The 25,967-nt window shown below is 39.4% G+C and overlaps 1 protein-coding gene across 2 annotated transcripts in view; it reads left to right on the top strand.

The window, feature by feature from the left end:
• Positions 1-1,358: 1,358 nt before the first annotated feature.
• RASEF (RAS and EF-hand domain containing) overlaps positions 1,359-25,967 on the top strand; it is a 34,034-nt gene continuing 9,425 nt past the window's right edge. For both annotated transcript variants that reach the window (XM_062018500.1, XM_062018499.1), the window contains exons 1-9: positions 1,359-1,740; positions 15,218-15,364; positions 16,115-16,205; positions 18,842-18,937; positions 20,028-20,105; positions 20,562-20,677; positions 21,450-21,518; positions 22,266-22,350; positions 23,847-23,938. In XM_062018500.1, the coding sequence (XP_061874484.1) occupies positions 1,376-1,740; positions 15,218-15,364; positions 16,115-16,205; positions 18,842-18,937; positions 20,028-20,105; positions 20,562-20,677; positions 21,450-21,518; positions 22,266-22,350; positions 23,847-23,938 (1,139 nt within the window). In that variant the 5' untranslated portion in view covers positions 1,359-1,375. The remainder of the gene's footprint in view (positions 1,741-15,217; positions 15,365-16,114; positions 16,206-18,841; positions 18,938-20,027; positions 20,106-20,561; positions 20,678-21,449; positions 21,519-22,265; positions 22,351-23,846; positions 23,939-25,967) is intronic.

Here is a 25,967-nt window from a genome sequence, read left to right as displayed (position 1 = left end):
GGGTGATACCGCTTTGCTACTCCTCATAGTTCCACAGTTGTGTAATGGAGAGGTAGTGATAAAAATGTATAAAGTCTTTCAGTTGTCTGGTATTTAAAAATTACTTAAATTAAAAAAAAAAAATCCAAATTGCTCAACAGCTATATATCTCTAGAGTGTAGGTAATATTCCACAAAACATTTTAGTGACTTGAGATAGATTGTCAGCAGGATTTTAGTCTGAGTTTGTCTCAGCTTGGCAAAACAGTAATCCAAAACTGTAGAATAATAAAAAAATAATTTGAGGGCATTCTACAGCTCTTAGGCAGAAGAACACTTCATAATTCCCATCCACAGTACATGATTTATTCTAATGAGGAGTCAGCTGGAGTATTTGTGCTTTGCTGGATCATGTACTTCACCTTGGGCTATGTTTCGGTCAATAAGGAAACACTTTTTTGATAGTTGGTGTTCTGTTTATCATAGCTTTGGTATGATAACACAAACAAGGATAACTGCAGGGAGGTAATATTTTTATTTTAAAATTTCAGTTAAAATGTAACTGCTTCCAATGAAATGGGAGTTTTGAGAGGGGTTTCAAGAAAGTAAAAAGTCTCAACTTCCATCAGGAACGACATACACCATTTCTTCTATACAGAGCACTGACAATCTGACTCCTTCGGTTTACGGATTTGAATGTAGCTCTTGCATATTCAGTTCAAACTGGTATTTTAACAACGTACATTTCTAAGTAACTGGTGATGAGACAGCAGTGAGAGCACACCCGGCAGTGCCTAACTCTAAGATTACCCGTGTCCAGTAAGAAGTTAATCTAGTGTAGTGACGCTTTGGGTCATCCTGGGTTCCTCATCTTCCATGAACATCCGGAGAATTTTTATTCCTCCGGAAAAACAAACACAAGAAACAACAAACCCAAACCACACCACACAAAAGAAACGTGATCTAACATCATACAGTGACCTCGTAGCATTAGGACTCTGGTTTGTCTGCTGCACGGGTGGTGGGACGTGCCTTTTGCCCACGGTGCTCGTAAGCAGCCACCCGTGCCGCCAGCGGCGGGAGGACGGCGCGGCGCGCACGGCACCCCCGGCCCGGAACGCGGCCGGCAGCGGCCGCCGCGCGGGGCCGGCCTGCCCCCTGCCGGGGCCGCCGCGGGCAGCCGGGCACGGCCGGGCACCTGCCGCGGCCCTGCGCGACACCTGCGGCCCGCCCTCCCGCCTCCCGCGGGGCGCCGGGGCGGAGCGGGGACTGGCCCGCCCCGCTCTGCCGACGGCAAAGTTGCGCCGACAGGTCGGGCTGCCGATTCGCTTCGCGCCTCGTCCCGTCTCGTCGCGTGCTGTCCCGGCTGCGGACAGAGCATCCGCGCACCCCGGCCGATGGATTCCGAGGGGGCGGGGGACGATCTGTCCCGCCTGCGCGCCCTCTTCCTGGCCTGCGACGCCAACGGCTCGGGCCGCATCGAGCGGGAAGACTTCGCAGCGCTCTGCGCCGAGCTACGGGTGCGTCCGGCCGAGGCCGAGGCCATCTTCCAGCGCCTCGACAGCGACCGCGACGGGGCCATCACTTTCCCCGAGTTCGCCTGCGGCTTCCGCGGCGCCACCCGGCGGCGGCCCGGCGGCAGCGGGACGGAAGGCGAGGAGGAGGAGGAGGAGGCGGCGGCGGCGTGGGGCGCCGCGGGGCTGGAGCACCCCTGGAGGGACTTCGAGGTGCGGCTCGGGGACGAGGCGAGGTACATTCCCAGGTAAGGCCTGGGCCCGGCCACCCCAGTGGGAGCGGGGCAGCGGCCGCGGGGGTGCCGGGGCCGAGCGTGTCCTGCGGCATACGGACATACGTGTCCGCGGGGATACGGCCCTCCTGGCAGCAGCTTTCGCCGGTGCTGATGCAATACTCTGCTGGGGAACGTCCGTGCCGGAATTCAGCATGACCGCTGTACTTAAGGTGTTACATAGCCCTCCCCGCATCTGCTTCCCGGACTTGAGTGCTTGCAGGTCTGTTTTTGCAGCGTGTTGCCGTCCGCTTGTTTCCTGCCCTCTGCTCTTGCCAGGGACCCACGTGGGAACATCAAGCCGCTGACTCGCACGGGACGGAGGGCGTTTCCAGCTCCTGCCCTCCGCCCCCCACCCCCGCCATCCCGTCCTCTCCCCGGCTGAGTCCCCAGCATCTTTCTTTCACTCCTGTCTTTCTTTTCCTGGTGAAGGCAGACCAAGGCCTCCAGGTTAGCGGTGTTTGGAAGGTATTCTCAGGCTGAGGACTTCACTGAAGTCATTCAGAGACTTTGTCCTCGTTGTCTGTTGAAATTAAGACAACTGATGGTCTGGGGTTAAACCTCACTACCACGAGTCTGTCAGTACCAAACTGGTTCGTTCCTAAGATATACTTTGGTGATTCACAGCAGTCTGCCTGAATCCTGCATTGCTCGATATTTATACAAAACTGCTGGCCATAAAAAGTATAGAGATATTCTGCTTCATTTAAGAGCTGTAGTTTAAACTGGATAACAAGCAGTATGAGGGTTTGCTAGGTAGAGGGCAGTTTAAAAAAAAACAACAAACCACACATTAATATATCCAGAGAGACTCTGTTGGGTTGCAGTAGATCCTGCCTGTGAGGTACACAGAACCTGATAAAAAGTCCGTTAATTTCTGTATAACTTTAGAAACAATCAAGTTGAATGTGCAGTTTGTTTTTTCACAGGAACACGTGTCAAATCATTGGCATTATCAGTCTCCATATAGTGCACCTTAAATTCTTATCAACCCCAGTAGTTTGGTTCTAGCCATTTTCAACAATGTCTTCAGCTTGTGAGATGAAAAGTTTCTTCAGAGAAACCGTCAGTTACTTAACCTACTACTCGTGCACAGTTGGGAGTTGATTGTTCTTTTTCTACTGGAGGGGTAAATAACATTGGTTAGTCTTGCTGGGGTTCCATTTCAAGCAGATCAGTAACATTATGCAGGTCTTTCTTATCTAGTTCATGATACCTTGCTTACTACATACTTGCTTTATACTTAAAAGAACACAAAAAAGGGCACTCTGAAAGTTTGCGGAAGCAACTCCTAACTTCACCTAAAGCCAGACGTGATAGGAGATGGAAAAAGTCTGAACTGACTCATGAACAGTGGTGGCTTGTGAAAGCATCTATCTACTCTTGGTATTTATTTCTTCTCAATATCTTGGTTACTTTTTTGCAGCAGCAGTTGTTCGTCTAACAGCGTACTAGGAGGGAAAGGGAACAGCTTTCTTTGGCTTAACTGTGCAGACATGTCCTTTAGTTTTGTTAAATTCATCATGACATAGTGTTATTTGTGTGATGATTCTTTTACATCAAAGTTGCAAACAGAACTAAAATTTTGTAGTTAGAAGACACATATCAGGTGGGCAGTATTTTGATGTAAATGCTTCCCATTCATTTTCAGCTTTATGAATAGCTTTAAAGATCCTTTGTAGTTGGCTGTGTTTATTAGATGTGTGCCAATGTCAGCTGAAGAACAGTATGCCCTTTGTTTTCTAGTTCTTTCTCTTTCCTGTCCTGAAGTGCTAGAAGAAAATCCATGTTACAGCACATCATTTCTCCATTTGTGGGCCACATTTCTTTTTGTTGAAATGTATGTGTTAAGGACTTTTTCCTGTCAGTAGTCCAGATCAAATCGTTAGGACCCCTTGTGTCAATACTGAGTATATTGAAATTGTTTGAGGAGTCTGGGCACAGGGAGATATTAAGCAACAGAATATAACAAAATATTGTAAAGTACAAGCCCATGCTTCCAAAAAATTACTTATATATTTATTTAAATTATTATTTTTAAAAGGAGTTTTTTATCAGTTCAATTTTTCCTTTTTTTTTTTTTTTGGGAAAGGCAGTACTTTGAAAAATAGACCTAACTTGCTACACACCTGCATCTTTAACACTGTAAAACAGCTGGTGTCCTCACATTGTGGTTTATTACTCTCCATATGTTTGCTATAGCATCATTGCTGAAAAACAATGAGAAAAGCAATTACAAAGGGGAAACTCCTCAAATGCAGGTGAATGGAGTTAGTTGCCCCTATTTTTTGTCTTGATGATGTGTGGTTTTTATCTCAATCATTTTGGGGTTTAGTCCCTCAAATTCTATGCCTTCTGGCCTCAGACTAGGAATACACTGGCACATGTGCTTTGGTGGTATTGTGGTGTGTGGGAGAGAAACAAGGCATAGCAGATGGAAGAACTAAGAGGAAACCAGGACTGAAGTCAGGAGAAGGTAGTACAGTGAACTCCTGTAGTCTCTGTCATTCCTAAAAGTGGTTGAGTGCCCATGGAAATCAAAGGGAAATTTTTTACTGCTATCAGTACACAGGTTTCAACCTCAGTTTCTGCAACTGAGGTTTTTAAAAGGTGTAAATAAGCCTTTATAATGTGGAGTAAAATGCAGTAACCGATTGACATCCTGAGCCAATCCTCAGTGCAGCAGCAGGCATTAGATATCAGGTATTACCTTGTTCCAAGTACTAACATCAACATATACTACAGTAAGTATATTTTGAATTTAGTTAATTTTAAAAAATATAGTTTTATTATGAGATGGATCCTGTGTCTATGTAGTTTGATGTGTTGGTTGGACAGTTCTGTCAAAACATCTAAGTCTGTACTGAATCTGTGGTTGTATTGGTTGCAGTTAAACAGGAAGAAAAACATCACAGTTTCTTTCAACCTTCCTCCTTCCCCCTCCATAAGAACAGATTTTTAAGACTACATTAAATTAGATTTCTTGGTAGTCTGGTCATTTTGAGTCACAGTGTCGTTTGCCTTGGTCTTTACTAATGCTTAGTGGGCATTTGTGCCTCTAGTGTAAAAAAGTGGAAAATCTTTCCAGGCCGATGATCCAATATGATGTGTTGTGGAGGTTTAGCCCTGGCTGGGTGCCAGATGCCCACCAAATCGTTCTGTCACTTCCTCTCCTAAGCTAGACAGCAGAGAGAGAAATACAACAAGAGGTTCATGAGTCAGGATAAGGACAGGGAGATCACTGAGCAATTACTGTTGTAGGCAACACAGACTCAACTTGGGGAGAAAAAAGTTTGATTTATTAATGAACAATCAGAGCAGGGAAAATGAGAAATAAAAACAAATCTTAACAGTTTCCCCACCCCTCCCTCTTCCAGGGACTCTACCTTTTCCCTTCCCCAGCAGTGCAGGGATGGGGTTTATGGCCAGTTCATTACAGATGGACTTAGCTGCTGCTTCTTCTCAGCGGGAGGCCTCCTCACACTTCCCACTGCTATAGCTTGGAGTCCCTACCACGGGAGACAGTTCTCCATGAACTCCTCCGACATGGGTTCTTCCCATGTGTGCAGCCCTTCATACGCCGCCCCAATGTGGGTCAACTGCCAGGAGAACCGACTGCTCCAGCATGAATCCCCTACAGCATCACAAGTCCTGACAGCAAACCTGCTCTGATGGGGACTCCTCTCTCTCCATGGGCTCCCAGGTCCTGCTGCGAACTTGCTCCAGTGTGAGCTTCTCACGGTGACAGCCTCCTTCAGGCATCCACCTGCTCTCATGTGGGGTCTGGCACGTGCTGCGAGTGGCTCTTTGCTCCCTGGTGGCCTTCATGGGCTGCAGGGGCACAGCTGCCACAGGTCACAGGGGACTTTCTTCCAGTGCCTGATCACCTTCTCTCTGTCTTTCTCCACTGACCTTGGTGTCTGTGGAGATGTTCTCACATTCTCAGTCCCTTCTACTGCTGCTGCAGTATAGCACCTGCACAGCAACTACTTCTCCTTCTCAAATACGTTGTTCACAGAGGTGTTACCTCAGTCACTAATTGGCCAGGCCTGAATCAACTGCAAGTCCATCTTAGAATTGACTGGCACTGGCCCTGTCAGATATAGGGGAAGCTTTTGACAGCTTTTTTGTTTAAAGAAGGTACCTCTTAAAATCCCTCTCCCCCCCAACTCCACTAAAGAACAGCCTAAGGACAAGGAGGGCTCAATTGCCACTTACAGTCCCAGACAAACAGATGAGACTACTCAACTTGGAGAACAGAAATTAATTTAATCCACCACCAACCAAAATCATAAACCCCAAAAACATAATAAATAGAAAACAACAAAGTGACATGATGATGAAGAGCACAACTAGACCTTTAAGACCACTTTCTCCGTGCCCCTCCTTTCTTTCTGGCCTCAGAGTTCTGATCCTGGTGTCTTTTTCTCTTTCACCCCTGAATGGCTCAGGAGGACAGGGGTTTCAGTCAGTCCTTTCCCAATGGCTCCTGCCATTTGTCTCTCCTCAGGGCAGACAGGCTTCTCACTGGTCCCCCCTGCTCCACTGCAGGGTCCCTCACAGGCTGGTAGCTCTGCATGGGCTGCACCGACGTGTGTTTGTGTTCATCCCAAGGGCAGCAGCTGCTCTCTACCTTCTGTGTGGGTCTTTGCAGCCCACAGGCTCTCCAGCACGGCCTGCGCCATGGCCGCCTCCTCACACAGTCTTCTGCCTGTCTGGATGCACTCACCCGAAGCTGCTGGTGGCTCTCGGTCCTGCCATTTGCCCTCCATGGATTGCAGGGGCACAGCTACACTCTCACCACGGGTTGCAGAAGGGTCTCTGGTCTGTTGCTCTGCCTTCTTTCCTCTTTCTCTTACTGTGGGGTCCACATGGTCATCTCAATCTTGCACCACTCCTTCACCTCCTCTTCCACTGCAGTTTTCCTTTTATGTTTAAGAAGATAGACACACCAGATGGGACTGGCCAGGCTGGAGGTGGATTCATCCCCAGTGGAGCCGGGAGATGTTTCATGAACTGCTTACTGGGACCAGCATTGTAGCCCTCTGCCCATATTACCAAGCAAAAAGCGGCAAACCCATGACAATATGTGAAGTCAGGTTTTAGTGGAATTGTGTAGAGGATTGGGTTTTGGTTTTTTTGTTTGTGGGGTTTGTTTGGTTTTTTTTTTTTTTGCATTAACTTAATTTAAAATGCAGCTACCCTTCTGTGCTGTTATGTTCAATCAAGTATGAAGACTAAACACAAGGGATTGCAATACCTTTGTTTTAGATGTAGTGAATTGCTGACTGCAGTATACCTATGTGAGCCATAGGAGATCTGTTTTATTGAGAACTTGGGCATGCCTGTTAGTTTGTTCTTCTAAGAAGTGTTTACAATGGTACATAAGCATCGGTGCTGCAGGCAGTGGGTGCTCCAGTGTACTGCTCAGATTGGAAAGGTTTCGCCGTTTGCAGTGTTACTAGGTGTTGCATTTTTACTTAATGTGTGGCTGAACTCAGATGTGTTTGGATTGCAGTGGCACGATTGAAAGGTTCCCTTTATGTTACTTATAGACATGTGGGACTTTAAGCACATGGGAGAGGCGATTTTTGTGTGATGTTTAGCAAATGTGATATTCTGGTTGGAAAATGAACTACGTTAATTTGAGCAAGAATGGGTGGATGAATCTGGAGAAGAAAGTTTGTGTCCCTATTCTGAGTTAGATTCTTCTGCTTCTAAGAGTCCTCATAGTTCGTCTCATTGCTTTTAATTCTTGGGGTCTGTTTCACTTGTGTGCCTTGTACTGTGAGCCAGGCTGACTGTTCGTTGGACACCAATGTCAGCACTGAAAGACTGAGATTTTATGCATTATACGGTTCCAAAGTCTCCTAATGTGACAATGATAACAATTCATTCCAAATCCTGTCATTTGAAGGTGTGTAGAAAATTAATCGGAATGACATGAAAAGTGAGAAAACAGTTCAATTTTTAACATGAGCTACTTAAACTGTGTAGATGGGCGATACTCATGGGATATACTGATGTGCTATAGCAAAGGAGAGGGTCTTTGCTTCACAAAAAAAGTCTGGAATCTGTTGTGTTCTTGCTGTCATGAGCCAGGATGGATTTTTGCCAAAGTCAATACAGAGCACAGCATCAACTCCTGTCAGCAATTGGTGTTTATTTCCAAAAGATTATGCACTATGATAGCAGCACTGGAGAGATTTCCTCGGAAGTTGAAATGTGGTCCCCGGAGAGGGGAGAAAAGCAAATGCTGGGTCTCCCTTTGTGGAGAGGGGATGGATCTCTGCTGTAAGAATAATGTCTTATCTTTTAATATGTCTCCTGACAGGGATTTGACAAATGTGCTGTGCCACAAATGTGATGGATGCCTTTCTTGGAGCTGGAAAACTTTCTGAACTACCTTAGGTTTTACTTCTCTTCAGTTTTTCTCTTTATTCAGAACAGCATCTGGGCCAAATAATTCAAGCAATGTAACATACATTTTCCTGGTATTTTCATGTCACATGATTCTTTGTCATAACCATATCCTTTGGAGCATTCTCCTTTTCCATGAACTTCATCTTTCTCTGAATGTCTCACAGTCCTTTTCACCTCTGCTCTGCTGTCACCAAATGACAACTCTTGTCTTTAGGAAGTGGAAACATTACAAATCATTTCACTGGGAATCAGCCTTTGGCCAGGCTCTCGCATCTGAGAACTGCAGATATGCTTGTCTTATTTTAGTGCAGCATTTTTATGGAAGAGCAGATAAGAGGGAAAAAAAAGGTGGTATTAAAAGAAACCCCACATTTCTTCAGATTGAGAAATACTTAGAATTTTACACTATGTTAGTGTTTCATGTTGTCTATTCTTCCTCAGGGCACTTAATCTAGGTGATAGTGTTAGGCACTCAGCTGTGACAAAAGGAGATCCTTTATAATTTGAAATGGGTTTGGTCAATCTTTTCTGTTATCCAATATGATGGCATATCCCCTGTGTCTACTTTTCAGAAAAAGATATTTCTCTGTCTCTTGATGGCACACATAGACTATTTGATTCCATTGTAAGGGCAACTGTCAGGTGCATAATAATGCTTGATCTTTCACATGCTCTGACCACTTGAATCAGACCCTCCTGGCTCAGACCACCTTGTACTTCATTCCTTCATGCTCATACCAGAACTGAGCTGCTACAAGTGATGAGAGTAACCTTACAAGTTCACCTATGTGGGAAATGACCAATAGAAGTGTTTTCTAAAACTTAGGAACCAGGAGCATATTATCAGCATGAAAACAAGTTTAAATGTAGTGATGATTATCTTTGCTTTACGTGTACCAACAAGAGCAGAAACTGTATTCTTTTAATTCCTTGAAAGATGTCTGGCTGAGGAAAGCAAAGAAAAAGTGTTCAGGGACCTTACATCTGCAAGTAAGAACATGGATAAGAAAAAAGAAGTGAAGACAGAGGTCAGGGCATGGCTGTACACAGAAAGACCTACAAAACCAGTCCTGCTAGGGAATGCTTCGGTCTACTTTTCTTACCTGTCTGTACAGCCCTCACCCCTCTAAGACTGACAGCCCACACACGTTTCTTGCCTAAGTGAGCTTTTACTTTGTTTTGTGATTCCCAGAGTGCTTCTCATAGGAGGTGCTCTGAAATTGTGCGGGTCACCTTGTCAGCCCTCACCTTTCAAAGGAAGACACATGCAAAACAGCAATGGAAAAAACATTGAATCTTTACCATGTGAATGAGGCATGGTTGTATTCTAAGATCACCAGCACAGCTTTAGTCTCCTCCAATTTTCCACTAACTTATTGCACTTTGTCCATCTTTGTTGGAAAACTATCCTGAAAGTACTGTCTCTGAGGTCAGACTAAGGGGCCTACGTGTCATAACATTTTCTCTGGCAACCAGATAGGGAACACATGTAAGATACTGAGCAACTGTAGAATTATTCTTCTTTGATAAATTCCATGAGCTCCCTATGGGCTGCATTCAGAGTGTAGATCATTAACCAAATGTCCACTGTACGTTCAGCAAATCATAATAATACCATTGATTGATATGGATCAGTGTAGCTCAGTGGATTAAATTAAATTATGACACTTAGTATAATCTAAATATCTGATATCTCTAATCTCAGTGTTGTTTTTACCCCTGCCCACCACTTTTTCTCCTCTTGTATTCTACCGTGGTATTTAAAATACTCTATTTCAAATTTTGTTATCATCAGACTAGTTTCATTTTTTTTCTTGTAAGTCTCCTAGGAACTCTCTAAAATGATGTGAATACAGTAACTTTCTTAAGTTAACTCTAATGTGAATTTTTGCAAATATTGACTCTTTACACTTCACTGATGACTAATTTTATGGACAGCTTATATAATAGAACCTTTGAGATGAGGTGAAGTAAGCTAAAGCCAGGGCAGTTCTTGACCAGAAAATTATACTTTCGGGGTACTAGTGTTTTGTGTCTCTATTTTGTAGAAGCAGCAGAAAGGCATATGTGGCATGTAGTGTAGCCGTAATGCCAGATGATCCAAAATTTATTTCCTGTCATCTGTCAGAAAATGTGCTTTCTGTGCAGGTCACGGAATCAGAGAATCACAAGTGTTGGAAGGGACCTTGAAAGATCATCTAGTCCAACTCCCCTGCCAGAGCAAAACCACCTAGAGGAGGTCACACAGGAATTCATCCAGATGGGTTTTGAATATCTGTAGAGGAGGAGACTTCACAACCCATCTGGACAGCCTGTTCCAGTACTCTGTCACCCTCACAGGGAAGAAGTTTTTCCTTATATTTCTTTGGAATCTCTTATGTTCCAGTTTATACCCGTTGCCCCTTGTCCTATCATGGAGAACAGCCTGGCTCTATCCTCCTGACACCTGCCCTTTTTATGTATCTGTAAACATTGATCAGGTCACCCTTCAGTCTCCTCCACACTAAAGAGCCCCAGCTCCCTCAGCCTTTCACCATAAAGGAGATGCTCTGCTCCCTTTTGTGAATGTCTACAGTTTTGTTAGTGTGGACTGAAAGGGATGCAGCTAAGTCCACTCAAAAGTAGTTTCAGGTTTTCAAGGAAGACCAGTTTTGAAGGACAAACCTGATTATTTCTGATTAATGTTGCTGAAAATGAACTAAGAGCAATTTAGTTGCTTTTTTTGTCCAGTGGAGAGACCAAGTATTCAGGTTTCAGGAGTTGGCTTGTTGAAGTCAGTTTGTGGAATCTTTTTGATAAAAAAAAAATATCAATAACTAATGAATTTGCAGAAGGAAACAGCATGCATTCAAGGGGAATTGGAGACAAAGAAAGAAACTGGGCAACATTCATGGCAATTTATCTGTCCTACTTGAGTGATGTCACTGATACTTACCGAGGCATGTGAAAACAGAGGAGTAATTGAAAATACAGAAAGACACAAGTCAGAACAGTTCTGCTCATAATCATCAAATACTTAGTGTATGTTGATATAGAGTGTGTATAGCTGCATCCTTCAAAAATTCTGTGTATCTATGAAATACTGTCATGGTCTGCTCGCTACTAATTCATCATAGATACTTGGAGTGATTAAATAAATAGCAGTCTTCCTAGTTCATGAAAGTGATGAAATAGAGTCCTATCAATTTAGTTGCACGACTTTAATCTCTCTATTTTTTTGTTACTGCAGTAGTTGTTGCGTCATGTTTTTCATTAAGGCTTCCCACAGAAGCCCTGAGGTAAGAGTCACTGAGAATTTCAGTAGCAATTTTCATCTAAAAAAGCCTTTCAGGCCCCTTCCAGGATCTTTCACAGTTGTGGTTCTAAGGGTATTATAATGCTTCTCAGGCCTAAGTGTGCCTTCACAAAATTAGGTCACTGAGATGTTTTGAATCCATCTGGATAGTAACTGGTCACTGGGCCAAGGAAGAATAGTAAATATAAAGAGGGGTTTTTTTAATCATAGAGGAGCATAAATGATGACAATGACTGCTTTGTACTGCTGACTACTGCATCTTAAAGTGGGCTTAGCTGTATGGCAGAGGCTTAGCAGCACTGAGATACTGATTTCCATCTTCAATTCTGGTATGGGTATTTGCATACATTTTGAAAAGAAGCTGCAGGAGGGAGTGTCTGTAGCCTTCTTGTAAAGAAAAAAGAAAGTTACAGAAATACATTACAATGTTCAACTACGAATGCCTTCTGCTTGCTCCTGGCACAAAACGTAGTAAACCAAGACCAGACAAATTGTTCGATTCTCTCTCATCAACACAAGTCATTACCTTCAATTTTGCTGTTCTGTTAATAATAGGTATGGCAGAAGGCCTTTGATATGAACGTTGCACATGTACCGCTTTAGAACTTGAGATTTGTAATACAATGTGAAATACAGTGTAGTTATATGGATGTAGCTTCATTTGATTTAAAGGCAGCAGCTGATTAATCCTGTGTAAGATGTGATGAGGAAGACTGAGTACCAACACAACCTTACAGTCTTGTGAAAAAAGTTATGTAAATCCTGAAGGATCTAGCTGTAATGCAGTGGTTGATGTTTTGGAAGAAAATCAGGAAGACATTTGCTCTATTTGCTCATTTGCTCTATATAAAAATACTTTATGTTTGCATCAGGTGACAAGGGATTTTCCTACTGTTTGCTTGCTTTCTAATAACAAAGTTATTATTAAGCATATTGTTGGTGAAATTTGAAGGAAAAAATTACAATATAGATTTCATGCGTGTATTTCATATTTCTAAAAATCATATGTGTTGACCCATATTCTGCTTGGAATATTGATAAATTTTGTCCATCTCACTGTGCCTAAATGCCATTTCTATTTTACGTATGAGGCATTTAAAGGACTGTGTATATTTTCACACTGTTTGAAGCAGCTAAATCTTGATATGCACAGTGCCTGCTTCTGTCTAAAATCTGAAACTATTGTGAAGTAGTTTATTGGCTGTTTCAGTGGGTGATTTGCAGCTCTGAAAGGCAACTGCTGAAATGCTAAGAATTTATGAAATGCAGTACACGTTACCAGCTCTCAGTCCAAATACCGAAATAAGTGGAATTTCAAATAGAGGGACTACGGAGACGATACATTTTGTAATGTTTGAAGTACAACCAGACTCCACCTTCAAGCCTACCTAACGTTAATGGAAGCATGGTAGGAGTTCTGTAAATGATAACACCTTGAGACACTGAACTTACTGTTTGTACAGCTGTGTGTATTTGGAAATCAGTCTCTTAAATGCTTCAAATGTGCTGTACACTTGAAATGTAGTAGAGGTTTGATGAACTCAAGCCTCAGACCTATTTTGTGATGCACACTATGATTACAGCCGTGCCAAAACTGTTGTGCAGCAAACCAGCGCAGAAATCTTATTTCTCTGGATGTTGTAATAGTAAGGAGTGAAAGAGGGCAGATTTTGTGTCTACAGTTTTATTTTTATTTGGTTTTTTTTTTTTCTACTTTTAATATTTCTGATGATGGTGATGTCAGTGTTGTTTTAGCACAAAGTTGTTGCTAAGGAACATGTCCATAACTTTTAAAAATGCTAATTATTGATTAAACAAACATTTGAGTAGCTCTTCAATGATAGATTATTTATACATAGTTTGTGGCATCTGACGATCAAAAACATCTGTGCATTATTGCATTTGTGAACCTCTTTAAAATACGTTTTGAAAAATAGTGAGCATGAATTGGAAGACATTCAGAGCACTACTTTTAAGTCTTACTTCTGTAAATACTGAACACAGCTAAAATGTTAGCCCTTGTAAGGGAAGCCCTTTGCACGACAGAAACATTTACATACACAAAAGTGTCTCTGACATTGGTAAATATGTATTTATTTGTCCTGTTGTAATGTTTCTGTATATTTAAATGAATGTCAGCATTTTACCTGGAAACAGATTTTATAATGTTGAGGATCTGAGCTATAGTAACAATTAGGGTACTGTTGTAATAAAATAAATTGCAACATATGATACAACATGTGTCCTTCTGTGGGGAAATCACAAAGAAGCAGCAGAGTGCTGCAGTGTTGTTAATCTAAGATGTGGAATTGCTTCAAATGGGAAAAATGCAGAAAAAATGCACTGATTGTTGGTATTGTGCCTGTGGTGAAACACTGCTGCTTCCACAGATGATAGGAGACATAATTGTCTAAAGAGGAGGATGATTAAACTGTAGTTGAATCTTTCCTTTAACAACAAGAAGAGGTCATGTATTCATGATGTTAGGTACAGTGTTAGGCTTCGACTAGCAAAGCATCATTTCTGTTGCATTTCTGCCACTCGTACGCTGTATTTTCTCATTACTGGCCTGTTTTCTCCACCTTTCTAGACCTGATCTTCCATTTTCCTCTTTTTTTTTTTTTTCCCCTCAGTTTAGTTTTTAATTCTTGAATGCCTGTTTGTGTTCTGGCATATAGTCTACGTGGCAATCACCTTCATTTTGCTTGGGACTGCTAAGTTTTTACAGAATTCGGTGTATTCCTTTAGGGTAATTCAAATATTGGAACCTAGCTGATGTATAATACAAGGAATTACATGGCATTACTAGTGGTATGACCAGAAATACATGCTTTTTATGTTGTAACCTGTATAATAATATTTTGGTGCTTATCCTATTTTTTGGTTTTGTATCTTATCAAGATGCTTTGCTTTGGCAATTAAAACTGTATAAAATTTATGTAAAGGAGTCCACATCAAATAGAAATCTGAATGTACTATTCCTGCACTGGAGCAGCTTTTAAGAAACAGTGTAAATTTCAGGAGGATTTTCAATAAATGGGACTTTATTCTTTCTTCTGCACGTGATATATCTGTTATCTTTCACAAGAGAATTACTTACAGAATTAACTTCTTACAACAATGATTTTTTTTTGTGGTGTAAAACAGGACTGGCATTGAGGAGTGCAGCAGCCTGAACCAGAATAATTAATCTTAAAACCAGAAGCTGTATTCCCCTGCAGCTACACACTTGGCCACCACACAGTAATACAAAAGATGTAAATACTAAAATCCAATAGCTGAGAAAACTTCCAGATCTTGAAGGACATATGAGCACATCTCTCTTCTACCTTTAAATAGCTGTTTTAACTTAGGTAATTGGCATTCCCGTTTTCAGTTCTTATGCAGCCTTCTAAGGTTGTAAACTTCTAAATGGATTATGATTAACATTAGAGCCACCAGTAAATTTTATATACATTATGGGTTACACCAATAACATACTCATCCAAAAATTTTACTTAAGAAGTTTTTTCTAAGATAACTGTATTAAAATAGAGAAGCAGGAAGGTTAAACAACTTTTAGGAGAATTCTAATATACTATGCTGAATGTTCAAAGTCAATGTTGAACTTGCTAAATTATAAAAATGGGCAAAAAGGGGAATATCTTCATTTGAAATACATTTTTTAAACTTATTAACAGAAGAACATTGTTCCAAGATCTGAGTAAATATGTTGAAACTATCTTTCCTTTTCAGACAAGAGCAGGTCAGTGTTCTGTATCAGAACATACACATAGTGGAACCAAGATTAATCCAGCCCTATGAACATGTCATTAAGAACTTCATCCGAGAGATCAAACTTCAAAGCACAGAGATGGAAACGTTGGCCATTGCGGTAAAAAGGTGGAGTGAGCTGTGTTTCTAATTCAGTTGTACAGTTACTTTTTTCTCTGTCATACTTAGTTGGGTTAAACTACTGGGAGTTGATGCCAAAGTACGTCATGTAGTATTTCCATTAACTGAGTTCAAAGGTTAGTTTATATGCACACATATATGCATAAGCATATATAGCAGCTTGCAAATGATTCCCTGTTCATATCTGGACTAAGTCCTGGACCAAATTTTTGCAGACTCTAGTCTTGTGTTTAGTACTAATCTTGAAGCATTCTGTCTCTTATTCCTTGTTAGCATACATGTCCATTATACTTTGATTTTAGAAACCATATTTCTGCTTCTTCAGCTTCAAGAGGTAGTATTTACCTACTGCAACTAAATTTGCAATACCATATTGTTACGGACAGATTGTTACAGGACATAGGTTTTGTGTGTGGATGATGCCTAAGTTGCTATAGTTATTATTTTCAAGTTTCTTTACAGGGTAACCAGAGATGCCTTTTATCTATGTAGCTTAATTTTCAAAAGGCAAATGTAATGTATTTCATGTTAATTATCAGCTCTCAGCTGTTATTTAAAATCTCATTTGCCTGTGTTGATACATTGGTTTGTGATTTTAGTTCTCAGCCACACTGGTTTCAAGGTCCAGGCAATGCTAAACTGTTTTGTTTTCATCTGAGGTTGGCATATGTGTTTCACACAATGTTCCTGTCAAGCCAGAGGGTAATTCCTAAGAGAGTATTTACTTTTAAATTTTAGAGCTCAAGATAAAGCGGCAGTTCAGCTCAGTGAGCTGGAGGAAGAGATGGAACAACGGATACAGGCTGCAGAGCATAAAGTTAAAAAGGAAGTGAGTATTTTATATTTACAGAATTTAGTAATAGCCAGACTGTCAATGGTCTTAAGAAGGGTTGATGGCCAGGTGTGGTTTTGATCCTGATAGGCTGACTCAAAGCTGCCAAAGGCAGGGCCTGAAAATGGATTCTCTAGATGTTTTGTCAGAGAAAAATGTCTGCTCAGATGTAATAAACCAAGAAAAAAAAAGGTCCTCCTTTCTGAGAACATGCTGGCCTAGAAGAATTTATATCTGAGACCAGTATTGAAAACAGATTGCAGAAAATGACCTTTCACTGTAAAAGAATATAATCTAGTTCTTGTAGTAGGTTATTTTGTGTAGAACTTAATGCTTAGATCATTTGTCTCATAGTTCATTTATCTAACTGGATTAGTAATTATCCTTTACCCCATTCTCATCCAGCAACTATATTTTAAAGAACTGTAGATGTAAGAGAGAGCAGTTGTGGTGACAGTGTGTGGAGGCCTGGACCTCACAAAGTTGATAGGAAGTTGTGTTTCAGTGTGCTCAAGTTTTATGTGTTGTTTTAACCATCTTGCTGTCGTGATGGAAAAGTACAAGAATCCTCTTCCCCTCATCCATTGAAAGATATATTAGAGCCACACTTGTCTGTAGTTCTAAGCAGAACACAGTACAGTAAAACCACCCTGCCTGTTGTCTGCTTTGTGAACTGTTACTAAATTCACATAAGATAAATCTAACTTTACAGTGTGCATAAGAATAATAGTTTGTGAAATTGTTCTAATGTGAACATAAGAAACACATAAATTAAAATGTATAGTGTAGACATCATAACTGCTTTGTTGGATGCACAATATGCTGAATGTCTATATATTCGGTATGGATTCTTTGACCAAAGCATTTTCAGAATCAAAAGCAAGTGCAATCTGCTGACTTGCTGATTTTAAATAGTTCATGGTAATACATCTGTGAAGGTAAATGGTATTCTGATACATTTGCTTCAAATACCATCTTTTTTGGTACAAGAGGGAATACTCCTACTGAACTGTAGAAGTCAGTTGTTTCCTTAGAAACAAAATATAATGACATAAAAATATTAGAGATATCACCCCAGCAAAAAGAGCCTGTGACAGTATGTTTAACTAATAACAATGCAGCTCTCAGTAGAGATAAGCTTTTCATTTCTAGAGAGACTAAGTGTGTATCTTTAGAAAACAAATACATTTGGTCTGGAAAATTCTGTTATGCAAAAAGTGGTAAATCATTGAAAAGAGCCCTGAAGACTCTTTTAAAGTACAGGTATGTGTAAGCACTCACTCTGAGAACAGCCACAACTATGTACTGGCATTATGTAAAAAACACGTCTGCTAAGTACTATGCATGTCTATTTTTCTCATTCTAAAAAGTCCTCAAATTGTCACCAGGTTGCATGGATTATGATTTCACTAGCTACACTTAGCTATAGATAAGAAAGATGGGCTGTAACTTGTTTTTCACAGCACTCTTTCATTTTCACTCTGAAATGTTTCCTTTACCTCAAAGCTCCACATACTCCACCTACTAAAACGCCCTGAGAGTAAATGTAAGATATTTACTTTGTGGGATTGTACTAAGCTGTTAATCTTAATGCCTGTACTCAAGGCTATTGTTTGTCAGAGTGATCTCACTCTTACCACCCTGACACCTGCCTCTGCATCCATGGTCTGCAGGCTGAGCCTGTCCTGCTTTTTGTTTCTTCAAGGGAAGCAAATAGTTACCAAACAATACTTAAGAGCCCTATCTAGGTGCCAACAGTGTGAGAATCCAGTTTAAGGTGATTACTTTAAATTATTGTTTTAACACATGGATATAAGCCATCACCAACAGGAAAACACTACATTCTGAGAAAGTCTATGTCTGTCTTTCCTGTGTGAAAACTCAACCTGTGTCATTGACACCACCTGTCACTCCTGGATTCTAGTTTCTTGTGTTGTGAAACTGCACTGAAGACCCTGGGGTGACTGGACTGAATTAAACGCATACTCATCTGTAGCATGTGGAACACATCCTTCATTTCATTGTGTTTGATGTATCCTACTTTCAAAGGTTCTTTGTTTTGATTAAATTAAAACTCAGAATAGTGTACTTGGTTTGATATTCAGGTAAAGTACCATAAGCAACTAAAGATGTTGTCACATTTAAAAGAAAACTAGAAATATATAAGTAACTGATAGTGGTACTGCAGTGTTATTACTAGCACACTGTATCACAAGCCATAGAAGGCTAGTTTAAAAAAAGGATGTAATGCCCTGACTTGTGTGCATGTGTGTGTATATTTACATCTATATATGCTATACACACTGTATGAATAAAATTTTACACTTCTCTTTTTCTTTAAGATAAAAGAATTTTAAGCACAGCAGACTATAACATGAGTACAACACACTGCATTGACCCGTATCTCTGATTCCACTTTCCCATTCTCTTTCTATGAACATTTTATAAGTGGACCTCACAGTTACAGAATTGGAATCTCTGGATTTCAGGGAAGAGGCAGCTTGATATAGTGGAAATAAAAATGACTTACATTGATCTAAGAGGAAAGTGTGTAGTTTCCAAACTGATGAATACATTTTTTAATAAACATTTGAAACCTGTCTCAGCTTTTAATGAGATGAAAAACATTGCAGGAGAAGCGGAAAGCTGAAGAGGCACTAAATGAGCTGAAGCGCCAGTATGATACTGAAGTTGGGGATCTTCAAGTGACGATAAAAAAACTTAAAAAGGTGAGTTGAAGTCATGGTGAGAGTTTTTGAAGTGTTTTAAAAGATGCTGACTAGGCATCTCTAAGGTGGATAATTGTAATTGTATCTTTTTAATTTAATGTCTATTACTAAGTAGCAACTAAAAATATTTTTTTTTAGATTGTGTTGTCATTCTGCACTATTATATTGATACTGTGTAATTTACTGAAATAGTTAGAAAAGGACCCAATTGCTAGCCCAGTTCTGTTGCTGAATAATTTTCTAGGTCTGTCAAGTTCTTATCACTGCAGTCACCTAGTCTTGTGTTTGATATGTTAGAAATACTTTTATATATATTGTCTTTAAGTGTTTGTAATTTAAATGAAACTGACAACCCAAAGTACTTTAGAGTAATATTACTCCTTTTAGCAGCTGATGCATTTCTCTCAAATATTAACAATGGAGGTGGCTTTAAGCTGTAATTTCCAATTGAAATTACTAGTGGAATTAGTACTAACTAACTAGTGGAATTAGAACCTAATTCCAACTTCATCTTTTCATTTAATACCTAAGTGTAAGGTAAACTGAAACCTCAGATACGAATATTGTTTTGGGTTATCTTGTAATTTGGGTTTAATTTTAACATTAGTTTTTGCTATCAGTTTATCAGAATAAAAGTGACCAATGATATAGTTTTGTTTCTTAATACTGAATTGCACTTTGAAGAGCATTGGTGGAAATGGAAATTTTTCACAAGAATCATGAGAGCTCATATTACAAATATGACACGTATGAAGTAGTATCTGTTTTTTTAATGTTAGTGGAGATACATCTGCTTGTATCTTCACAATAGCTCTTTTATGTATCACTAGTTAAGCATATTCAACACCTACAGCATGCTAAATACTCATTAAACACCTCTAAAGGATTAATTTAAAAAATTGCCTAGAAAGCCTAGTGATTTTTGGAGTAATGCTGCCTGCTCACACAAATGGGAGAACTCCGAATTTTAGAAACTCAAATAGCCATAAAACATGTTGAGGGTTATTTAATATGACTTCCGTTACTTTTGATGTGCTTTGAATCAGATCAATCAATAGATAAATTAGCTGGATTATTTTTTCCCTTGTAGCTGGAGGAGCAAACAAAAAATGTAAATCAGAGGGAAGATGTGGTTGAATTGAAAAAAAGGATGCATGATATGTTGCTGGTAAGAGATGATTATCATTAATATAGTAATTCAGCCTCAGTTTTAGCCTCTGCAATACAGATACTTTATGTAATTTTTTTACATTTAGTACAGGTAAGCTGCAAAATGCACTTTAAAAATTATTGATAAGTGGATGAGGCTCTTTAACTTGGGAAAAAAACCTCTTCTGTATAAATGCATACACGTTCTAGGTATAACATTTAGAAGTGGCTTGAGGTGATATAATCCCCTTTTTGTGTAACTGAAATGGAAAAATAAAAATTCAGTGTTTCTTGCATACTGATTTACTGACTGTTGAATTACAGTTCTTTCATTTCCTTTTGCCCTTTATGCTCAAATTTTGTAGTGTTTCATTTTTGTTGAGTTTTGATGGCTTCTATTTTACCATTATAATATATCATCATTTTATGCAAATGACTGTGACAGGTAACAGCTAATATCTTCCTTTTCTTTAAGGAAAATCAGAAACTTAAGAAAGATCTTTTAGAAGCACAGACAAATATAGCTTTTCTACAGAGTGAATTAGATAGCTTGAAAAGCGAATATGCAGATCAGACTTTGAACACTGAGAGGTAAGGTACTTTTGCATGTTAATATTTTTCATCAGGGGAAAAAAATCTGTTGTCTAATGTAGTTATTATGTGTGCAGTTGGTAACTGCTGTTTTCTACATTTACCATAAAAGACAGGTACAGACTTGACACCATGCAAAGATTACTGTTCACTTCTTTTGTCAGGTTTCTGAAAGAGCAGGTTCTGGATATGATGGGAACTCTCATTGTCTTGAAAGGAAGCATATCGATTTTACTGGGACTTTAGTTAGGAGCAAGTTACAGCATCAGGTAGTTTTTACCTCCATGACTTGCATTCAGATGAATATCTGGATGAATATTAGAGAGAATAGTTTTGGAAGCCTCCCATATCGTTTTTCCAAAGTGAATGAAAGTTCCTTCTAGATATTAGTTTGAAGTACAGTAAATGACAGTTTACATATGTGATTATCTTCACCTAACACAATGATACTTCAAGGGGAAAGGAGGCAGTCAATATGGTTATTTTGTAGCTCTTCTATTTTTCATGTATCATCTTTGTTGAGACATAGTGGCAGTGATCAATGAAGTCAGCATACTTTACATAAAACTCCTTCCAATATACTTTAGCAGAAATATAGACATAGAGAAACTATATTCAGAATATTTGGAAATGTTATCTTTTCCCCACTGTATATTTTTCACTTCATGGAAATGTTGACTATTGAGTTTTGTCCTCTGCCAAAAGCAATATGATAAAAAAAAAAAAAAAGGTATCCTGTAAAGTATAACATCTTGGATTTTTATTTTTGCAGAGACCTAGAAATGATCAGAGAGTATACTGAAGACAGAGATAATCTGGAAAGACAAATTGAAATACTTCAGTAAGTTCATAGTAATTCACGTTTTTATTAACAAACTTTGTTTTAACATATTTGAGGTATATGCTTTTGTGTACAAAAGACTGGGATGAGATTTGGGAAAAAGTACAAAGTAAAAATATTGAAATAGCTTCAATTGTCATAGAAGTTCTAAAGCTTAATGGTCATAGAAGGTACTGTGCTACTAACTCTACTGTGTTACTGAGCCACCACCCTGTCATTGTTTTTTCTTCTTTTGAAATCTCAATGAATTTCTTTATGATAAGCTGAATTACATTTGAGTCCATCTGTACTATTATAAAAATTATAACTTGCCTTTTTAATTGACTTTGCTTCTACCGTAACTTCCTCTCTTAATGTTATCTGGGAGCTAAGTGTGTGCAGTAGAAGAGACGCACAGATTTTTGCTTTCAAGCAGGATGACAATGAATAGGACTTTTTTGTATCTTTAAGTAATTTATTTATCCTAAATATTATTTATTTCAAGCAACTGAGTTACATCTGTCCTTTAGAGTCATCTCAGCAATACTCAAGGAGTAGTAATCACTTTGTGTTTCAGAAACGGCTTTCGCAGTTTGTTACCCGGTAGCTGCTTTTTTGCAGCCATTCCTAGAATGTCTTTTTCTCCTCTCAGAACAGGCTTCCGTAGGGTATTTTGATATGTTTCTTTTTCAGTTTTTCTTTGGGAAAAGTTATATACTTTTTAATATTTTCTCTACCATGCAAGTTAAACTATTGTTTTGTTGTTAGATCAGCTAATAGAAAGCTGCATGACAGCAATGATGGTTTAAGAAGTGCCCTTGAAATCAGTTTCAGCAAGTACAACAGGTCATTGGTATGTATTTGTAACATTGTTGCATTGTACTAAAAGGTTTAAGAATTAACATGCCAAGTGCACTTTTTTGTGCTTCAGTGGGTACACAGAAAATTGAGTTTTGGTGGATTCCCTCTGGGAAGCACCTGTGTACTTCAATTTTTGTTAGATTTTACTTAGTTTCATGAAATACTGGAGTTTTGCTAGAGTACAACTACTTTCTGAGGTGCTTTGGAAAGCAGGGACTTTCTTAGTATGCTATGGCTATGGCCAAGTGTATCTGATGATGTGAGTAAATCAGCAGTTTCCTCCTGTGCTAAAGGGGAATATGTTTGTATAATGGATAGGGGAGTGCCCTACCACTGAAAACACTATTGTTCAGAGAAATGCTTTGTTTTAGTTAGCAAGGTGTTGAACTTTCCTCCAATCAAGTCACTGGGAAAGTGAATAGCAGAGACTGCTAATAGCAGACTAATTTGGGCTAGCACAACTTTATGGGGATCAGTTATAATGAATGTAACCTACATTGTCCAAAAGAGAGAAAGGAAGACTTGAAAGTTACAAAAGATCTATTCTATGCATTGCCATTTTGCAGTATTAGTAACCTGTTAAGCCTTTACACCACCAGGAAAGCAAGTAACTGTTTTAGAAGGATGGGGCCAGAATAATGGGCCCATAGAGACAATATTGGCTAAGAGGGAGGAAGATAGGGGAAATTGCTAATTTCTAGTATACCATACCAATGAAGGCAAGTGCCTTTTGGTGATACAGGCTATGAGAGATTCATTGCAGATGTAACAGGAGGTATAATTTACTTCTCCCATGACCTGAAACATAAGGGGGAATGATCACAGAGAAGACAGAGGAAACTCTTTCCAGTGAATAAACGTGCAGAGGGACAGCAGAATGTATGAGATACTCTGTCAAGTAATATCAGTTGAGATCTCTTATCTTCATAGTCTCAGTCAAGAATCAGGAAGTATCTCTACAGAACCTAGCTCAGACAGTGACTTTTTACTTTTTGCTTTATAGTCAATGTGGTATTTTACTACATACTACTTTTCAAAGTTTAGCAAGATGCCCAGGGAGGTTGTGGAGTCTGGTTCTCTAGAGGTTTTCAAAGCCTGCCTGGATGACCTGATCTAGCAGGACCTGCTTTGGCAGAGGGGTTGGACTAGATAATCTCTAAAGGTCCCTTCCAACCCCTACCTTACTATGTAATTTCAAGGTCTCTAGGTGTAGACAATGAAATCATCCTCTTGGAATTTCTGTTTTCTTCTGTGGTTGAATGTGGCTATCAGGTTCAGTGTTAGGGCAACAGTAGAGCCTGAATGCTGTATGTAAATGGGCCTTTTGACATCTGGTTCTATGTAAAGCAAGAGGTTTAATTACAAAGTAGTAGTTGAATGTATATGAAAGTACGCATTAGTAATTTTGGTGATGCATACTTTTTTTGTGACAAATCTAAGTGCTTACACTATCAAACTTATTATACATTTGTTACGTATCTGTTGCAGCGGATAGCAAACCACTCACCGGGAAGTACCATGTCTAGAAGCAGTCCCAGATTTAATGGTGGACAGTCTCCTGTAAACCCACGGTATGACAGGTAAGCCAAGTTTACTTTTATTAAGTTTAGAAAGACTAAGACATCCCACTTGCCTTACAAAAGCAAATATTATTAAAGAACAGAGAGTAATTCAGTCTGATTTAAATGGAATATGGGACCATAGCGTATGTGTAATAAAGTCAATAGGAATCTTTACAATGAACTTAGAAGACTTAGGAAAACTCTTCATAAACTTATAGAGGGTTCAGATAACCTCTTGTTTTGTCTTGGACTGGTTTGATTCTAGTTTGATTCTCAATCTCCTTATCTCCAAGAAACTATAAAAATTTACTGAGGATCTCTGATAGCTAACTTACTTGTTACTTAGGAAATAAAACACTTTTGGTCAGCCTATGTGTTTAATTTTCCCATGTAATAATTACAACAAAGGTATGCAGGCCTAGTTATTCAAAAGAATAAACTTCTTCATCTCACACTGACACGGGAAAGTAGTGAATGCACTTGGATATCAATGGGGTAATCTAAATACAAATATCAAATGATCATAAATACTTTGGTTTTGTACTTAGTGGATGCAGGTCATTGGTTAGAGTTTCCTCAGATCATTACAGAGTCACCAGGGGTTGGATGGATCCAACCGCATATGCTGTAGATCATCCTATGTTTCCACCTTTTTTTTGAACAGGTGGAACTGCTAGGAAAAATGTGTATCCTTACTCAGTTGATAGATTGTTTTGCTTAATTTTTCTTTTGGTGGTAGTCAAAACTCTAAAGAGATCTCTGTTAAGAGCTCTTAGTAGTGTCTGGTTTACTTTTTGTCAGAGAAGTGTCTTATCTTTGGAAGGGATCAAGTTGCCTTCTGCTTCACACTAATAATATTCACATTCATTTCATACCATTACTCTTATTCTGCTGTCTCTGTGTGATATATGTTTGCTGGCTGTAAAGTTTTGCTTGTCACGAATTGATTCCTTCTGCTGAATGCAGATAAAAACAATTCCCCTCTGTTGGACCTTCTGCAACTTTTGAGAGGCATCCACTACTAAGTTGCCTATTATATTGAGTAATTTTCTGAAGAAATAACTAAAACTTCTCTGGAGGCTTAGTGATGTCCTTCTTTGTGGATATGTATTAGTACCTGCTACATGGTGCAATCCTCATGTTCCCATGAAAGGGGAAATAATAATATGGGCTCCTTTAGAAGGAGGTTTACGTGGTAGGAATTAAAACTTACTCTTAACAGGTGTGACTTAGTGATATTGAAAGACACAAAGAGATAGAAATGTCCCATAACACATTCTTTTTCAGTATTTTGTGTCCTGAAATCAGCATTAAGATATTCTGATCTGCAGTCAAACACATTTTATGCAACCTACATTAGTAGGTGTGCTTTTATTTTTTTTAGATGCATCATACATCTTGGTCTAACTTGTTTTAAACACATACAAATCTCCCAGCACTGAATTCATGCTTTAGTGAGGTTGAAAATTGACTATTAAAGACCTTTATTTCAGGCAATACTTGACAAACTTGGCTTGTACCCATCCTCTGTATGGCAAAGATTTGTTATGGGCTAGTAAGTGCAGAAGTACAAATAGCATAGATGCTGTGATATTCCAATGCAACGATCATGCTTATTCATGTGATTATTCATTAGCCTGAAAGGATATGAATTAGCTGGTTCTGGATGTTGTTAGAAGGGACAAGGAGGCCTCTGTCACCCCTGTTTGGCCACTTGCAGGAGGAATTGTATTCAGCTTGGTAACAGCCTCATTGATTGGTGGTTCTTCACAGTGTGCTCTTCTGTTGTGTGCCATTGCACTCAGAGGTCCCAGCCCCTCTCGCTGCAAACTTACCTTCACAAGGAGCAGGATAATGATTGTAGCCATAATAAACTTTTTAAAAACATTGGTTCTTTTAAGATGAACTTTATTATATTTTTTTAGCCTACCAAACTATATGAAAACACATTTCAGTGACTTCTTCTACCATTACTAATCAGAACTGTTACCCTCTTTTCTAAATTTATAATTTTCCTTATTTGCCTGTGTGCTTCTGTGAGCAAATG

This window comes from Colius striatus, chromosome Z (assembly GCF_028858725.1).
Source record: "Colius striatus isolate bColStr4 chromosome Z, bColStr4.1.hap1, whole genome shotgun sequence".
In the NCBI taxonomy this organism is placed as follows: Eukaryota; Metazoa; Chordata; class Aves; order Coliiformes; family Coliidae; genus Colius; species Colius striatus.
This window is presented reverse-complemented; position numbering and strand designations above follow the sequence as displayed.